The 14,359-nt window shown below is 47.9% G+C and overlaps 1 protein-coding gene and 1 long non-coding RNA gene across 3 annotated transcripts in view; one reads left to right on the top strand and one right to left on the bottom strand.

Moving 5' to 3' along the window:
- Nucleotides 1-13,667, bottom strand: part of CA12 (carbonic anhydrase 12) — a 59,366-nt gene extending 45,699 nt beyond the window's left edge. Inside the window, exons 1-2 of one of the 2 annotated variants that reach the window (XM_055437303.2) lie at nt 13,537-13,667; nt 5,568-5,588 (exon numbers count right to left, since the gene is read on the bottom strand). In XM_055437303.2, coding sequence (XP_055293278.2) covers nt 5,568-5,588; nt 13,537-13,621 — 106 coding nt within the window. In that variant the 5' untranslated portion in view covers nt 13,622-13,667. The remainder of the gene's footprint in view (nt 1-5,567; nt 5,589-13,536) is intronic. The other variant, XM_088839670.1, reaches the window with a different exon arrangement.
- LOC129563518 (uncharacterized) overlaps nt 9,326-14,359 on the top strand; it is a 30,131-nt gene continuing 25,097 nt past the window's right edge. Inside the window, exon 1 of the long non-coding RNA XR_016038218.1 lies at nt 9,326-13,888. This is a non-coding gene — a long non-coding RNA (uncharacterized LOC129563518). The remainder of the gene's footprint in view (nt 13,889-14,359) is intronic.

Consider the following 14,359-nt stretch of genomic DNA (forward strand, 5'->3'; position numbering starts at 1 on the left):
TCCCGTGAGTTTCACTTGCAGTTCGGAATGTCTGGGAGGAGCATCCTGAGCCCCAGGGGATGCTGATGCTGCCCCATCCCAGTCCCACTGAGGTAGATGCTGTTACGACTCCCATCTTGTAGTTGAGAAAACCAAGGTCCAGGGAGGTTAAGTTACTTTCCTCAGGCCATTCACCCAGAAAGTGGCCAAGCTGTGATTTCCAGGAGGTCTGCCTGGTTCTGGGCTCTGTACCCTTTCCTCTTCTTCCTACTGGTTTTCTGCCTCACCTGCCCCTCGCCACCACCACCCCACCCCCACGACACCACCCCTGCCTTTAGGAACAAATGCTAGCTTCCCTATCTTTTCACCCCGTTGGCGAGGCCAGCTGTGGACACGAAAATGCAGGCACCCAGAACACACAGACCTCAATTCTGCAACTCAGGAAAGATGAGAAATGATGACGAATGGGTGGACCACAGCACATTCAGGCAGACCCTGGATGTCACAACTTCTACTAGAAGTAACTGGAACTGTAGCACAGATTTAATGAATAAATCATAGCGGGTTGGATTGCTAAGCCTCAAGGGAAACCACCAAGATGCAGGCATAGCGATTCAGTTCCCTGGTATGAAAAACATGTTCTCAAGGCCCTTCTGGTTCTCTCTCCCCCGAGTGCTTTGTGCCTCTTGCCATTCATCCTCAGGTTGGCAGTGGGAATGGGGGAGAAGGCACTGGGATTCTGTGAGCTGGCCAGGCTCTACCTTTGGTATAGATAAGAGTTCTTCATAATGAAATCAGCCTTTTAATTCCATGTGTTCCGTAACTGCTGTTTTAAGTTCTCCCTTTAGCTCTAAATGATAGTCTTTTTTTTTTTCATTTATTTTTAATTGGATTACAATTTCTTTACAATGTTGTGTTGGTTTCTGCTGTACAACAACAAGAATCAGCTCCATGTATACATATATCCCCTCCCTCTTGAGACTCCCAAACCCCACCCCTCTAGGTCATCACAGAGCATGGGCTGAGCTCCCTGTTATACAGCAGCTTCCTGCTAGCTAGCTATTAGTCTGGTTTTCATATTTCCTTGACCATGAAGTCACATGGTATCTTTAAAAACTACTAAAGAAGAGAAAGGAAAGAGTTCTTCCTCCTAGCTTCCTTGCATGTGTCCCATGTCTAGTTCTAGCTCAGGAAGAACGTCCTGAATCCCAGGGATAGTTTGACTGTAGCAACCTAATATTCCAGCAGATTTAGGACAGAAGAGGGGTGGAGGTGGGAGCCTGAAAAACCAATGAAGTTCACCCTGATGGAGGAGGAGCCCTTCCAAATTCCCAAAGGCAATCCTTTAAGATAAAGCATCTGCTGTCTGGGGGAAAGGGGAGCAGCTTGAGGAGTGTGGTGGCAGTGCCTGGCCATGGGAGTCCTGCCTCTGGCCAAGAAGCTGGGCAGGAGGGCCTATGAGCCCCGTGCCTGGCACCCCCAGGCTAAGCTGCCATCTTTCCAGGGTCCCCACTCTGGAATGGAGGGGCTGGTCTGGTGAATGCCCCTCAGGGCCCTAACTTAGGGCCCTAACAGGGGCTTGCTCACCTGCCAGGATGGGGGCTTGACTTCCTCTTCCCCTTACACCCCATCTCCCATGACGTGCATACATGCTAAGTCTGACTCTTTGCAACCCCATGGACTCTTGCCCGCCAGGCTCCTCTGTCCATGGGATTCTCCAGGCAAGAATACTGGAGTGGGTTGCCATTTCCTCTTCCAGGAGATCTTCCCTACGCAGGGATTGAACCCATGTCTCTTACATCTCCTGCACTGGCAGGTGGGTTCTTTACCACGCGCGCCCCCTGGGAAGCTGTGAAGGTTTGTCTTATTTCTCCCAAATAGCGAACAGTGGCGTTTGTCTGTTTCTGAACTACTCATATCGGAGGACCATCAGAGCAGTGTCTGACATCCTCAGGGATGGAGCCCCAGGTCTGTTCTCTGTTCACATGATGTGTTCTTGGCTCGTTAGTTTCTGTACAGTCATTCCTTTCAGTTGCTCTGTTGTTTTGAACACACTGAGGGTTTTTTGGTTGTTTCTTGTGGGAGGGCTGAAAACTCTATCCGGGTAAGGATGACTCTACCAACCAGCTGGAATTTAACTCTCTTATTGAATATAATATACATACAGAAAAGTGCATGTATCATAAGTAAGCCTGATGACTTTTCACACACTGAACACAGCACCCACACCAAGGAACTGAGGGTGACCAGTATCCCCTGCTTCCAATCACCTCCACACCCAAGGGCACCCCTATTCTGCTTTCTTACAGCCCTTGAACAGGCTGGAGTCCAGCCTCCCCTTGTGAGTCAGCCTGATTTGTAGTTGCCCTCCACTTCAGAGTTGGTGGCTCAGCAGGATCGAGTTGGGACTGACTGCAGGGGGCAGGGCACTGACTCAGCACATGCCAACACATACCCAATGCTGCTCCATCCCCCCAGGAGGGACACCTGGGGCAGGGTTGGCCCCATCCTGGCTGTCAGATGGTCCTCCTGTCTCCAGGAGGCCATCGAGGAGGTCAGTCCAGTGACTCAGTGTGGAGGGGGAAGGGGCTCGAATTCCCTTTTCATGTGCTTCTAGAAGTCCTACCATGTGTTCCTGGCAGCCGGAGGCCGGCAGAGCAGGATGACTCAGCGGCATCTACGTGCAAAGTAGCTGAGGTCTGCGCCCCGGGAAAACCAGCACGCGGCCTGGGGTTGGACTTGCCCCATTCGGTGCAGCCTGTGTTGTTTGGAAACCATTTCCCCCTGGCATCTATGCCAGGCTCTCTGTTTACCTGTGTGACTGTTAACCCTGATGCCAGCTGCCAGCCTGGACCTGTTTGCCTCCTTAGCTATCCTCCATCCGGCCTCTTTCATGGGCCCCCACTGACCTGACTCCACATCACGTGTGTGCTCACTTCACTAATAAAAAGCCAGGTTTGCCTCTGTGCTCACCCCCATGCATGTCTTGCATCCTTAGACTCTGCCCTCTGCTTCCTCAGCAAAGAGCCACCCTAACTGTCTGGGGTAGGAGGGATAGAGGGCTGGCCAGCACAAGGGGTCAGGAAGAAATGCTTCTGGATTAGTCGATATGGCTGTACAGAGGCCCTCCCCAGGGAGCCCCATGTCATGCCTAAGTGGCAGTAAGATTTTCCTCCTATGCCTCTTGACATGGTATCTCCCCGCTCTCCATGAGATCCTCGCTCCACCCTGTAGGCTGTCCTACAGAGGCAGGGAGCCCTGGAGAGACGTGACTGGTGTCTCCACTCTACCTGGGAAGCCAGGAGCAGAGGTGGGGCAGGTTTCCTCTGACTCAGGCTAGAGAGGTCTTGGGAATCATCTGGTCAGAGGTTTTCTAACAGATTGCCTAAGGATCACCTGAAATAGACAAGTTTTTCAGGTTCCCTCCCTCCCCCAGGTCTAGGCTGAGGCCCAGAAATCTGCATATCTGGAAGGCATTCCAGGTGATTCTGATGCAGATGACCCCAAGCCATAGCTTGAGGAACACTGATCAAACAACCCCTTCCCCAAGTCACAGGTAGGAAGAAAGCGAGACCTCAAGGGTTCACACCAGACCATATGGAATGAGGTGCAGGCCTCAAGTCCCTGATTCTTTCCGGGACGGCCCTGCTCCTGTCTCCTCCCACATGCCTGCCCCGGGGCGGAGGGGTGAGGTAAGCGGGGCACGGGCTGATACCCAGACTGTGGATTCCTCCTTCGACAGGGTTCTGCCCTCTTACTGCCATCACTTTAAACTGGACATTAAGACAGAATGGTGTTTCTTCAAGGGCCAAATGTCTTCCTGCCTCTCTCCTATTTTTTCTCTTGCATCCCCCATCACCCCCTACTCTCCTTAAAACGCAGATTACCCCCAACCCCACCCCTCTATCCATGAGACAAAGTGGGAAAGCCTGGCCTCCTCCTCCATGCTCCCCGTTTGACCCACCTTATCTTTCTGACCTTAGAGTCTATCCCTCCCCCCGTAACAACGTCTCTATATGTCTTCCCTCAAATGCCATCTTGCTCTTTCTTGCCTCCACTCATATGACACCATCATTAACTTGGCCAGTCACACTTCCTTCTGGCTATACTGAATCCTCCGCATCCCCCAAGGTCCACATGAAAGCCCTCTTCCTCCAGGAAGCTTTTCTTAACCATCCAGTCCTAGCATTCTTCTCTGAACCATCAGAGCACTGAACCGCTTACTTGTTATCTGCTTTTATTACCTATTATATTCTGCTTTGAATTGTGAGCTTTAAGTAATTCCCAGCTACAGACCACAGCCTACCAGCCCATGCTTCTAATTATCCACCCACTTAGCAATGTGCTTTGTACATTATAAGTAAGTAAGGGATGTTAGCAGTGATGGAGCCTTGCAATGCTAGAGGCCAGGAGACCTTGGCCTGGAGGCAACTAACTGATTAGCTCAGGGAACTTTCTAGGCCTCCTGGGCTGCTGCTGCTGCTGCTAAGTCACTTCAGTTGTGTCCGACTCTGTGTGACCCCATAGACGGCAGCCCACCAGGCTCCCCCGTCCCTGGGATTCTCCAGGCAAGAACACTGGAGTGGGCTGCCATTTCCTTCTCCAGTGTGTGAAAGTGAAAAGTGAAAGTGAAGTCGCTAAGTCATGTCTGACTCGTAGCGACCCCATGGACTGCAGCCTACCAGGATCCTCCATCCAAGGGATTTTCTAGGCAAGAGTACTGGAGTGGCTTGCCATTGCCTCCTGGGCTAACAAACATCTAAAGGCTAACTAGAAAATCCAAGTCAGATCTTTTTCTGGAATCTGCTTCCTCTGTTGTAATGGACTTCCCTGCCTGTCACCACCCCTCCTGTGCCAATATGGCCAGTTCCACCCTCCTGCTCCCCACAGCAATCTCTCTTGCATATCCTTTGTCACTCAGTCCCAAACAAGACATTATTAATATCCCTGCACTTGCCAGGGGACCCTGGGGCTTGGCCCTCATCCCCCATTCCAGCCGATGACCAGTTCCCATTCACTGCACACACATGAGCTGAGCCTATTTCAAGCTGCTTATCTCAAAACCCTTTTGCACACCCTTGACATCCTGTCTCTCCATTTAAGACAACCATTCCTCTTTAACTGAGGATCAACCATCACTGCTTGGTCCCTTGCTTGCTTACAAACATGACAACAAGAAGTTAATGCTAAACACACTGGCAGCTTAAGTTCTGGGACCTGGGCCTAACTTTCAGAAAGGAGCCCTTTATTCTTTGTTTATTGTAGGATGAATGTCCTACAGAGGAGAAGGGCACTCTCCTGCTTAGGGCCCCTGCAGTCTGAAGGGAGCCTGGGCATCCTCACCTGGGTGGTTTGTAGGAATCTGAAAACCTTAACACCGTGATGCAATTTGAATGCACGAAGCAGGCTCAGCTTCTCGGAGAAAGAGCTGTCTGTGACCATGTGGAGCAAGTCTTTAGGGAGGACTTTGTGTCCTCCTTTAACAAGACCAGAACTGCTCTCCCTAACCCCCTAAACAATCTCCACAAAACAAGAAGTTTCTCATTAAATACAGCCATCTCTTCAAAAAAATAAAGATCACTACTTACCTATATAGGTCCACTTGGATCCTGCAAAGAAGAAAACAAAGGAAGTAAGTACAATTGAGCTTGAACAAGTTAAAGAAAATACGACCGATTTTACTATTATTATTTGGGGGATGGGGGCATGCCACACAGCTTGTGGGATTTTAGTTCCCCAACCAGGGATTGAACCCAGGCTCTCAGCAGTAAAAGCTCTGAATCCTAACCGCTGGACCGCCGGGGAATTCCCCAGATTTTAGTTTTAAATGGGCGAGATTGAAAAGGAGGTAGATGCCGAGAACTTCAAACTTTTTCTCATGGAGAAAAGAGAATGAACCCTTTTGCCCTGTTGGTGGGTATGTAAATTGGTACAGCCACTATGGAAAAGAGTATTCAGGTTTCTCAAAAAAATTAAAAACAGAACTACCATATGATCCAGAAATTCCACTCCTGGGTATTTATCCAGAGAAAACAAAAACTAATTAGGAAAGATATATGCACCCCCATGTTAATTGCAGCATTATTTACAACAGCCAAGATATGGAAATAAGCCAAGTGCTGCCCATCAACAGATGAATAGATGAAAAAACTGTAGAATATACATATATAGACACAGACACAGACACACACACCATGGAATGTTACTCAGCCATTAAAAGAATAAAATATTGCCATTTATGACAACATGGATGAACCTACAGGGTATTATATTAAGTGAAATAAGAGAAAGATAATTATGATTTCACTTATATGTGGAATCTAAAAAAAATGAACGAACAAGACAAACAGTTATAGATACAGAGAACACACAGTTGGTTGTCACAGGAGAGGTACATAAAGGAGAGGAAATAAATAGGTAAGAGAGATTAAGGTACAAACTTCCAGTTACAAAATAAATGAGTCACCAAAATGAAACGTACAGTGTGAGGAATACAGTCAATAACTGTAGTATCTGTGGATGGTGACATATTTTAAATGTATAGGAAAAAACCACTAATCTATATATCAGGAAATAACATACTGTTGTAGGTCAATGTACTTCAAAAACAAACTCACTCATAGAAAAGGAGATCATATTAGTGGTTGCCAGAGGGAAGGGGTTGGGGCAGGGGGAACTGGATAAAGGTGACCCAAAGGTTCTAACATCCAGTAATAAGGTCCTAGGAATGTGATGTATTAATACAACATGATAAGTATAATCAACACTGCTGTATGTTACATATGAAAATTGTTAAGAGAATAAATCCCAAAGAGTTCTCATCAAAAGGAAAAATTGTTTCTATATAATTTTGTCCATGTATGAGATAATAGGTGTTTGCTAAACTTATTGTGATAATCACTTCATGAAATATATGTCACATCATTATACCAGACACCTTAAATTTATACAGTGCTTTATGTCAAGTATATCTCAATAAAACTGGAAGAAAAAAAAAAACACACAACCTTTCTCAGAGTCTCTTTTGGAACAACTGCCTCTCACAGCACCTGTGCTTCCAGGGGAGGCACAAGGCAGTGATTCTCTGCAGGGGTCCAGGGGTCAGGGAGGGGGCTTCTTCATCAGAAGCCTCCCGTATATCTTAGAAAAGCCACATTTCACTATCTAAATAGTTAATAAATTCACAAGGCTCAAAACTCAAAAGCCGCCAAGAGGAACACAGTGAGAGCACTTCCTACCACCCAACCTCCCTGCTTCATTAGACTCAACCAGTTTCACAGCTGATGGGAACCCTTGCACAGCGTGACTGCATACAGGTATCTGTATTCTCTTTCCTTCTTTTTTTCACACAAAAGCTGGCATCTGGGAAATGCTGTTTTGCAGCTTGCTTTTCCCCCACTTAACAACGCAGCCTAGAGAAGAGTTCAAGCTCATTCTAAAAGGAAGGTTTTTATTTGAAGAAGCTGCCACCGTCATCACTGGAGTTAGAATTCCATGGGTGGCAGCAATGTGGAGGAGAGGTCCTGCCAGGAGTGTAATGAAAGTCACTTGTCACCTCCCACTCACACCCTTCACTCATAAAAGTCCTTCATGCTAACAACTAAATATAGTTTTAAAAAGTCATTGCACAGATAACCAGCAGGGACCAATGGTATGGCACAGGAAGCTATATTCAGTATTTTGTAATAACATATAAGGATAAAGAATCTGAAAAAGAATATACATGTATATATGTATCTGAATCATTTTGTTGTACACCTAAAACTAACACAACATTGGAAATTAACTACGCTTCAATTGGAAAAAAAAGAAAAAGTCGTTGTGGAGCTATGCTCTTGACACACTTCCCTCTTCATCTCCAGGAAGAGCCCAAGACCCTGAATTGAGACTCGGGGTGTCTGTCTCAGGACACATTACAGGGAGGGGACTGTTCAACTCCTATGTTCCTGTCTCCCAGCTTCACCAGGTGCTTCCAGGATTCTGGGCCCATCAGGGTTGAGCTGCAGGAGGAAGACGCACATCTCCTTTTTCTCAGGAATTGATTTGCAGTAAAACTTACTGACTAGTCACCTAGTGCTCACTCTCACAACTGGGCATTTCCTACTCAGGCCAGTAGTGCTTTTGAAAAACTTAACAGACTTTTGCTTGTTTTTCTTTGTAAACTGATTAATCACCTATTTTTTTAAATTGCTTTTCTGTTTCATTTCTTTGTCTCAGTGTTTTTAATTTTCAAATTCAATTTTTTTGGTAATTTTTTCAAATTACACTTGTATGTGGTTTAAAAAGTCAGATGGTTCTATCGATATCAGGCTTTCAATGAAATATCAGTCCCGTAACACTCCTGAGTCACTTTCCTGTTCGCTATGGCAACGACTTTGAATTATTTTAACATAATTCTTTTGGCATTATCTCCACAACTCTATAAAAATATACCTATATTGAACCTTCATGATTTGCTTAGCTTTAGGCATTATTTATTGACAGCCCACTTTGGCAGAGAAGGACTCAGGGCTCTTTCACACACCCATTCCTCGATTTCTAGATAAAGCAATGAAAGACCGTAAGGCAAAGTGGACCAATGCCTGATAAGAAGCATTTCTCCACATTTCCCATCACTTCCCGTGAGAATCTTTGAGCTCAGGGGATAGTCCAGACCTCTTAGAGTATTTGCTGCCTTTCCTCATTAAAAATGCCCGTAAGCTTGAACACAAGAAATTTCTTGTACAGTTAATGTCATAGGAGGTCCATAGAACTGTTAGTTTTTCGTTCTGTGTGTTTTTTCCTTTTTCTTTATTTTACTCTAAACTTCTTTGCCACAAGCATTTTTGCCACAAACTGTTGTTGCATAATTAACTGGCAGTAAGACATTTCTGCCATGAAAGATCAAATAACTGGTTGACAATTTTTGGTTTGGCAGTTGGATTTCCACTGCATTAGCATTCCAGTGCATTAGCATTTCTTCCAGTTAGTGATGTTATTGATGGCTTTATCTAGCTGACCAGTGATGATCATTAGCACCAAGAATTGGTTTCTTACTTTGAAACACACTAAGACAACATTTCCCACAACTTTGAAACATCTATCAACAGATAGGTGACAGATGCCAAGAATCCACCACAGGGTAGAGGCTTTCACACTGCAACACAAAGCTCAGGTACAAACATGCACTCTCTTATTTGGAAACTGGTACCTCTCTTAAGGAAAGAAAAGTGCGATGCTGATTGAGGAGATGAATCAACAACAAACAAACAAAAAGTATAAAATACTAAGAACGAAAGACTTGGAAGGCGAAGGCTTAGGTACAGCCCACAAGATAAAATCAGCTATTTGCACAGTATTACTATGAATCTACATACATTTTAAATGTATTCAAATATTTTATATTTGTAAGAAAGTTTTTTAAATTTTTATTCATTTCTTATGTTTCATTATGTCCTTTAAAAATTTTATTGGGATAGATTTACAGTGTTGTGCTAGTTTCAGGTGTATGCAAGCTGAGTCAGTTATATATATATATATATATGTACACATATTTAAGATTCTTTTCCCATGTAAGTCCATTACAGAGTATTGAATAGAGTTCCCTGTGCTTTACATAAGTCCTTATTAGTTATCTGTTTATGTATATTAGTGTGTATATGTTAATCCCAATCTCCCAATTTATCCCTCCTCGCCTTTTCCCCGCCTAGTAACCATAAGTTTTTGTACACTTGACTCTATTTCTGTTTATTATGTCTTTTTTGATGTCCTGCTTTTACTTTTTATTATTTTATTTTCTACAGCAAAATTGCCTTATGGGCCAATTAGTTACGCCTTGGAAATGCTGGTGGCAAAGATGTGTACCATGAAAGTACCCAGGACCCCACAGACCCCTGAAACCTACTATGGGCTGGACAGGGCTTAATAGTCCCTAAATTCACCTCCTCTGAATCAGCAGTTGGATGAAGACATTCAGAACCATGGCGAGCCCAAACTTCTATGTGACCCACCAAGTTTACTGCTAGCCTCTCATTGAAACAATAGTGAAAAGGGGAAAGAAAAAAAAAAGGCATGGCTTGGGAACCAAGCTACAGAAAACTTCAAACCACTTTTCTGAACATTTTTCTTTGGCATTCTGTTTGAGGGATTTTATTAAAATACAACCATGGATTTCAGAGGCAGAGGAAGCCAGAGGATTGTCACTTAGCTGGCCGGAGCACTTGGAGGCCCAGGATATAAAATCTCACAAGGAACAGGGAATTTCATCTCAGTGCTTCCCTGGAGAGACACAGGCCACTCAGTGATCCTGGAGACCACCAGGAAAAAACATTTGTGACCTCTGAGTGGTCCTGCATTGGCCAGAAATTTTAATTGCACCTGCACCAAAATCAAGCCATGGCCTTAACAGCCTGTATCTTCTGCTCCCTTCCCTGAAGCTTGCTAAGCTGAGGTTTCCATACTGTTGCAGCGCTCACCCTCAGATGAGGCATCAGCACGATGCTTTGGCAAGCTCAGGGTGATCACGTGCCTCTGGGACTGTAAGGGCTCAGGCGGTGACACAGGCCTGGGGACATGTTCTTAAAAAGCAGCAGAGCAATCTTTCTTGCCCTCGTTTTGCTGAGCGACACTGTTTGGACCTCAAGACTTGGTGCTTTGGGTATAAATGGCCTGGCCATGTCTGGAGGGGCTCGAAAGCTGGAGTCTGGAGAGGAAAGGCACCATAAAATGAAGGGGAGGGTGATCTGGGTCAGGGGGTCTCACTGGATGAAGGTCAGTGCCCAGTTTGGTTCACTGTCTGCTAGAACTGAGGTCAAGAAAACTTTATAAAGGAAGGGTGCTTTATTTGGAAATGGCCCCTCCTGATTTCCCACCTCTCGCTTTAGGGGCAAAGGTCTTCACAGAATTAAACTGCGCCCCGCCCCCACCAGGCAGGCCAGGCAAAGGCCCCTCCCTGTGGCTGCACCTCAGTAGCTTCCTGGGGGCGTCTGTTCTGAGAAGGTCATCACTTCTGTCCAGGTGGATGCCTGTTAGAACCTGCAGCCCCAGCTTATCCCGGGCAGGGAGAACATCCTGGCTGTTCTTCCTTGCAGGGAGAACAACCCCTGCAAGCAGGGGTTCTGGGCCCTGCTTGCTTCCTGTCCTGGGTGCTAGAACCTTCCCTGACTAACCGATGTCTGGGGAGCCCAAAGCTGCCCAGCCCTCCACACCAGGTTCAGGCAGAGCAGGTTCTGCAGAATTCATAGAAATGTTCCCCCCACCCCCTGCCCCAGCAACTGAGAGTTCCCAGGTTATCTCTGGAAGATGCTTGACTTTAATATGCCCTCTCCCTCCCTGACCCTGAGGTTTGCCAGTGCCAGTCACTGAGAATTCAGGTGCTCCAGGAAGATCCCCTGGAGGAAGGCATAGCAACCCACTCCAGTATTCTTGCCTGAGAATTCTACGGACAGAGAAGCCTGGCAGGCTACAGTCCATGGAGTTGCAAAGAGCTGGACACAGCTGAGTGACTTCGCACACACGCAGGCAGAGGACAGACCACTTTCTCACCCACTGCCCAGCTTAACCCCCCTCCACACTTGGGTTAATACTGACACTTTACATCTCGGTGAGTTTTGCTCTGACTAAAAAGCCAAGAAACCTGCCTGAGGAAGAACAGAATGAAAGCTGTGTTCTTAGAATCAAGGGGGTAAGCAGGCTGGCTGCTCAGTGTAGAGTGCAAGTAAGATTTTTCTTTTTTACTGAAAACTTTCCCCAGCCCGACTGGGAGAACAGAAGAGAGAGCAGGGCAAGGAGGAGGAGGAGAGGACGGTCCAGAGGGTCAGAGAAGCACAGCGGGGAGAAGGAGCTGCCCCCAGGGTGAGGGGAGAAGCAGGCTTTCAGAAGAGGGTCAGGAAAGGGCTTCTCTTGTCTTGGAGCTAAAAGGGAGATTTCAAGTCAGACTTTAGGTTTCAGTGCAGCTTTCTTCAGAGGGGAATATATATCGAAGTCTGCAGTTTTATAGACTAATTTCCACTTTTATAACTCCTTTCTCCCATCCACTTTCTCCCCCACCAGATGAGGAAGATAACTACCAAGCATATCAAGCCAGCTAGTGGACTCAAACTGAATTAAGAGGAGTGACAAAGCTGCTGACAACCAGGCTCCCTCTGCCTCTCCTACCATGCCCTGTGGGCACCATGCCCTCTGACGGGAGGGGGCTCCAGCTTTCATGCCTCTGAACAGAGCCAACTTCTCACCACCATCACCCAGCCAGGGAATATGGACTAGTCACTCTGGGCCCTCCTAGGACTGTTTCAACCTAGCTTGGGTCTAGGAATGGTCGCCGGAGAAGGCAATGGCAACCCACTCCAGTACTCTTGCCTGGAAACTCCCATGGACGGAGGAGCCTGGTAGGCTGCCGTCTACGGGGTCGCACAGAGTCAGACATGATTGAAGTGACTTAGCAGCAGCAGCAGCAGGAATGGTTGCACCTACAAATGTCCATACAAACATTTGGGGCAAACTCTGTCAAGGGCACTAGCCACCATCTGTTACTCAGGAAGTTTCTGTAAGTCACCATCTACTTCTCCAGAAAATGGCTCACCCAGCTGTGGAGACCCAGGCAGAAGCCCTCACCTTAGCTGCTGGCTGTCTCCGGGATTCCCTGATGGCTCAGAGGGTAAGGATCCGCCTACAATGCAGGACACACAGGAGAGCCAGGTTTGATCCCTGGATCGGGAAGATCCCCCTCAAAGAGGGCATGGCAACCCTCTCCAGTATTCTTGCCTGGGGAATTCCATGGACAGAGAAGCCTGGGGGGGCTACAGTCCATGGGGTCCCAAAAAGTGGGACACAACTGAGCAACTAACACTATAGCTGCTGGCTGCAACTCACCTCCCAGACCCAAGCCCGTCTACCAGCTCCTTCTACTGCCTGGGCGCCTCCAGCTCTTCAGTGTTCAAAGCCCTAACTAACTACGCTCAGAAATAAGGTTATGCGTGCTCGTCTGAGGGCACGTCGCGCACACAAGTACAACTTCAGAGTAGTAGAGCCCTTCTGGAGAAGAACAATGATTAGGATGAGATGCACCATCTCTTTGACTTGGAGGTAAAACTTAATGGTAAAGAGTCTCTCCTCCAAAGGAAAGAACCCACCACCCTGCGAACCCTCCCTGGTAAAGAGGCTGCTTAGGAACACCCCAGACACTCCTCTGCCGTCTGCACATGGATCAGGGCACAATATTTTACATCCTGGTTCAGTTTCTCCTCCCCCGGTTAGCAAATTCCCAAGCCACCTCTCCAGCGCTGCGGGTGGGTGTCGGGGGTGTCCTCCGAGAAGGCACAAACGTGTTTTAATGCGAGGACAACGTGCGGCAAACCGCTCCCCCCACTACCCAGCCCACCCTGCGAAACCAGAACGGACCCTGCATTCCAAAGGAAAATGAAGCATCCTTTGTAAAAACGTGCTGTTGGAGACCCTGCAGGTCCTTCTCCGCTCCCCGCAAATGATTTTATCTTTAACGAGCCGCGTGAGGACTCCTTCTGCCCAGGTGTGGCTGAGCGCTCGGGATTGCTCGGAAAGAAGAGGCAGAAGAAACTTTACCGTTGAGCGGGGCTGGGCTGGAAGGCTGCTCCTTTAAGACCACGAGCAGGAGCACGGCCGCCGCGTGCAGGCTGCAGCGCGGCATCTTCGGGCGGCTCCGGGCGCAGGCGGTGAGCGCGGGCTGCGGGCGGCGGAGCTCCTTCTCGCCCTCTGGCTGGGGCGCTGGGGCCGGCGGGGCGCTCACCCGGACCTTGTGCGCGCAGCCCGGGCGTCGCGGCCAGCACCTCTGTTCTTTGGGCTCCTGGCTTCCCGCGGGCTGCTTTTATGGAGCGACTCAGCCCCAAACAGATGATGTCATCGGGTGGGGGGGAGCACGCCCTGCCTACGGGAGGTCTGGCGCCCCAGTTCCAAGGTGAGTTGTAACCCTGACTTCAGCCGCTCTCCGCGGGGCAGTGGCCCCGGGCGCTCCTTGAGCCGGGGCGGGCGTGGGAGAGATCCGCCTGCCAGGGCCCAGTGGGCAGGGGTGCGTCTAGGGACGCGCTTCAGTGGCCACGACCTTGGACTGTCATTGCCTCTACTTGAGAAGCCCCCTACAATACCAGTCTGGGCCAGAGACTCCTTCTGTGCCCCCATCGTGTGCTTGCCTGGACTGGGCACACCTTACGGACTGGACGAGACACCTATGGATTAGGAGGGGTGGGCTGCATTCAAATTCAGAATTTCTGTGGACTGTACAGTCAGTTCACAGAAAGGTCCTGATAAGGTCTTACCTTTGAAATATAGACGCAAATAAATTAACAGGTAAATAGCACGGGGTTGGGGGTACACTGTGAATAGAAATAGATACGTAGGTAAAAAGAATAAATGGACAGCTTTGCTAAGC

This window comes from Moschus berezovskii, chromosome 9, assembly GCF_049115385.1.
Source record: "Moschus berezovskii isolate FMDL1 chromosome 9, NW_MosBer_1.0, whole genome shotgun sequence".
Lineage (NCBI taxonomy): Eukaryota > Metazoa > Chordata > Mammalia > Artiodactyla > Moschidae > Moschus > Moschus berezovskii.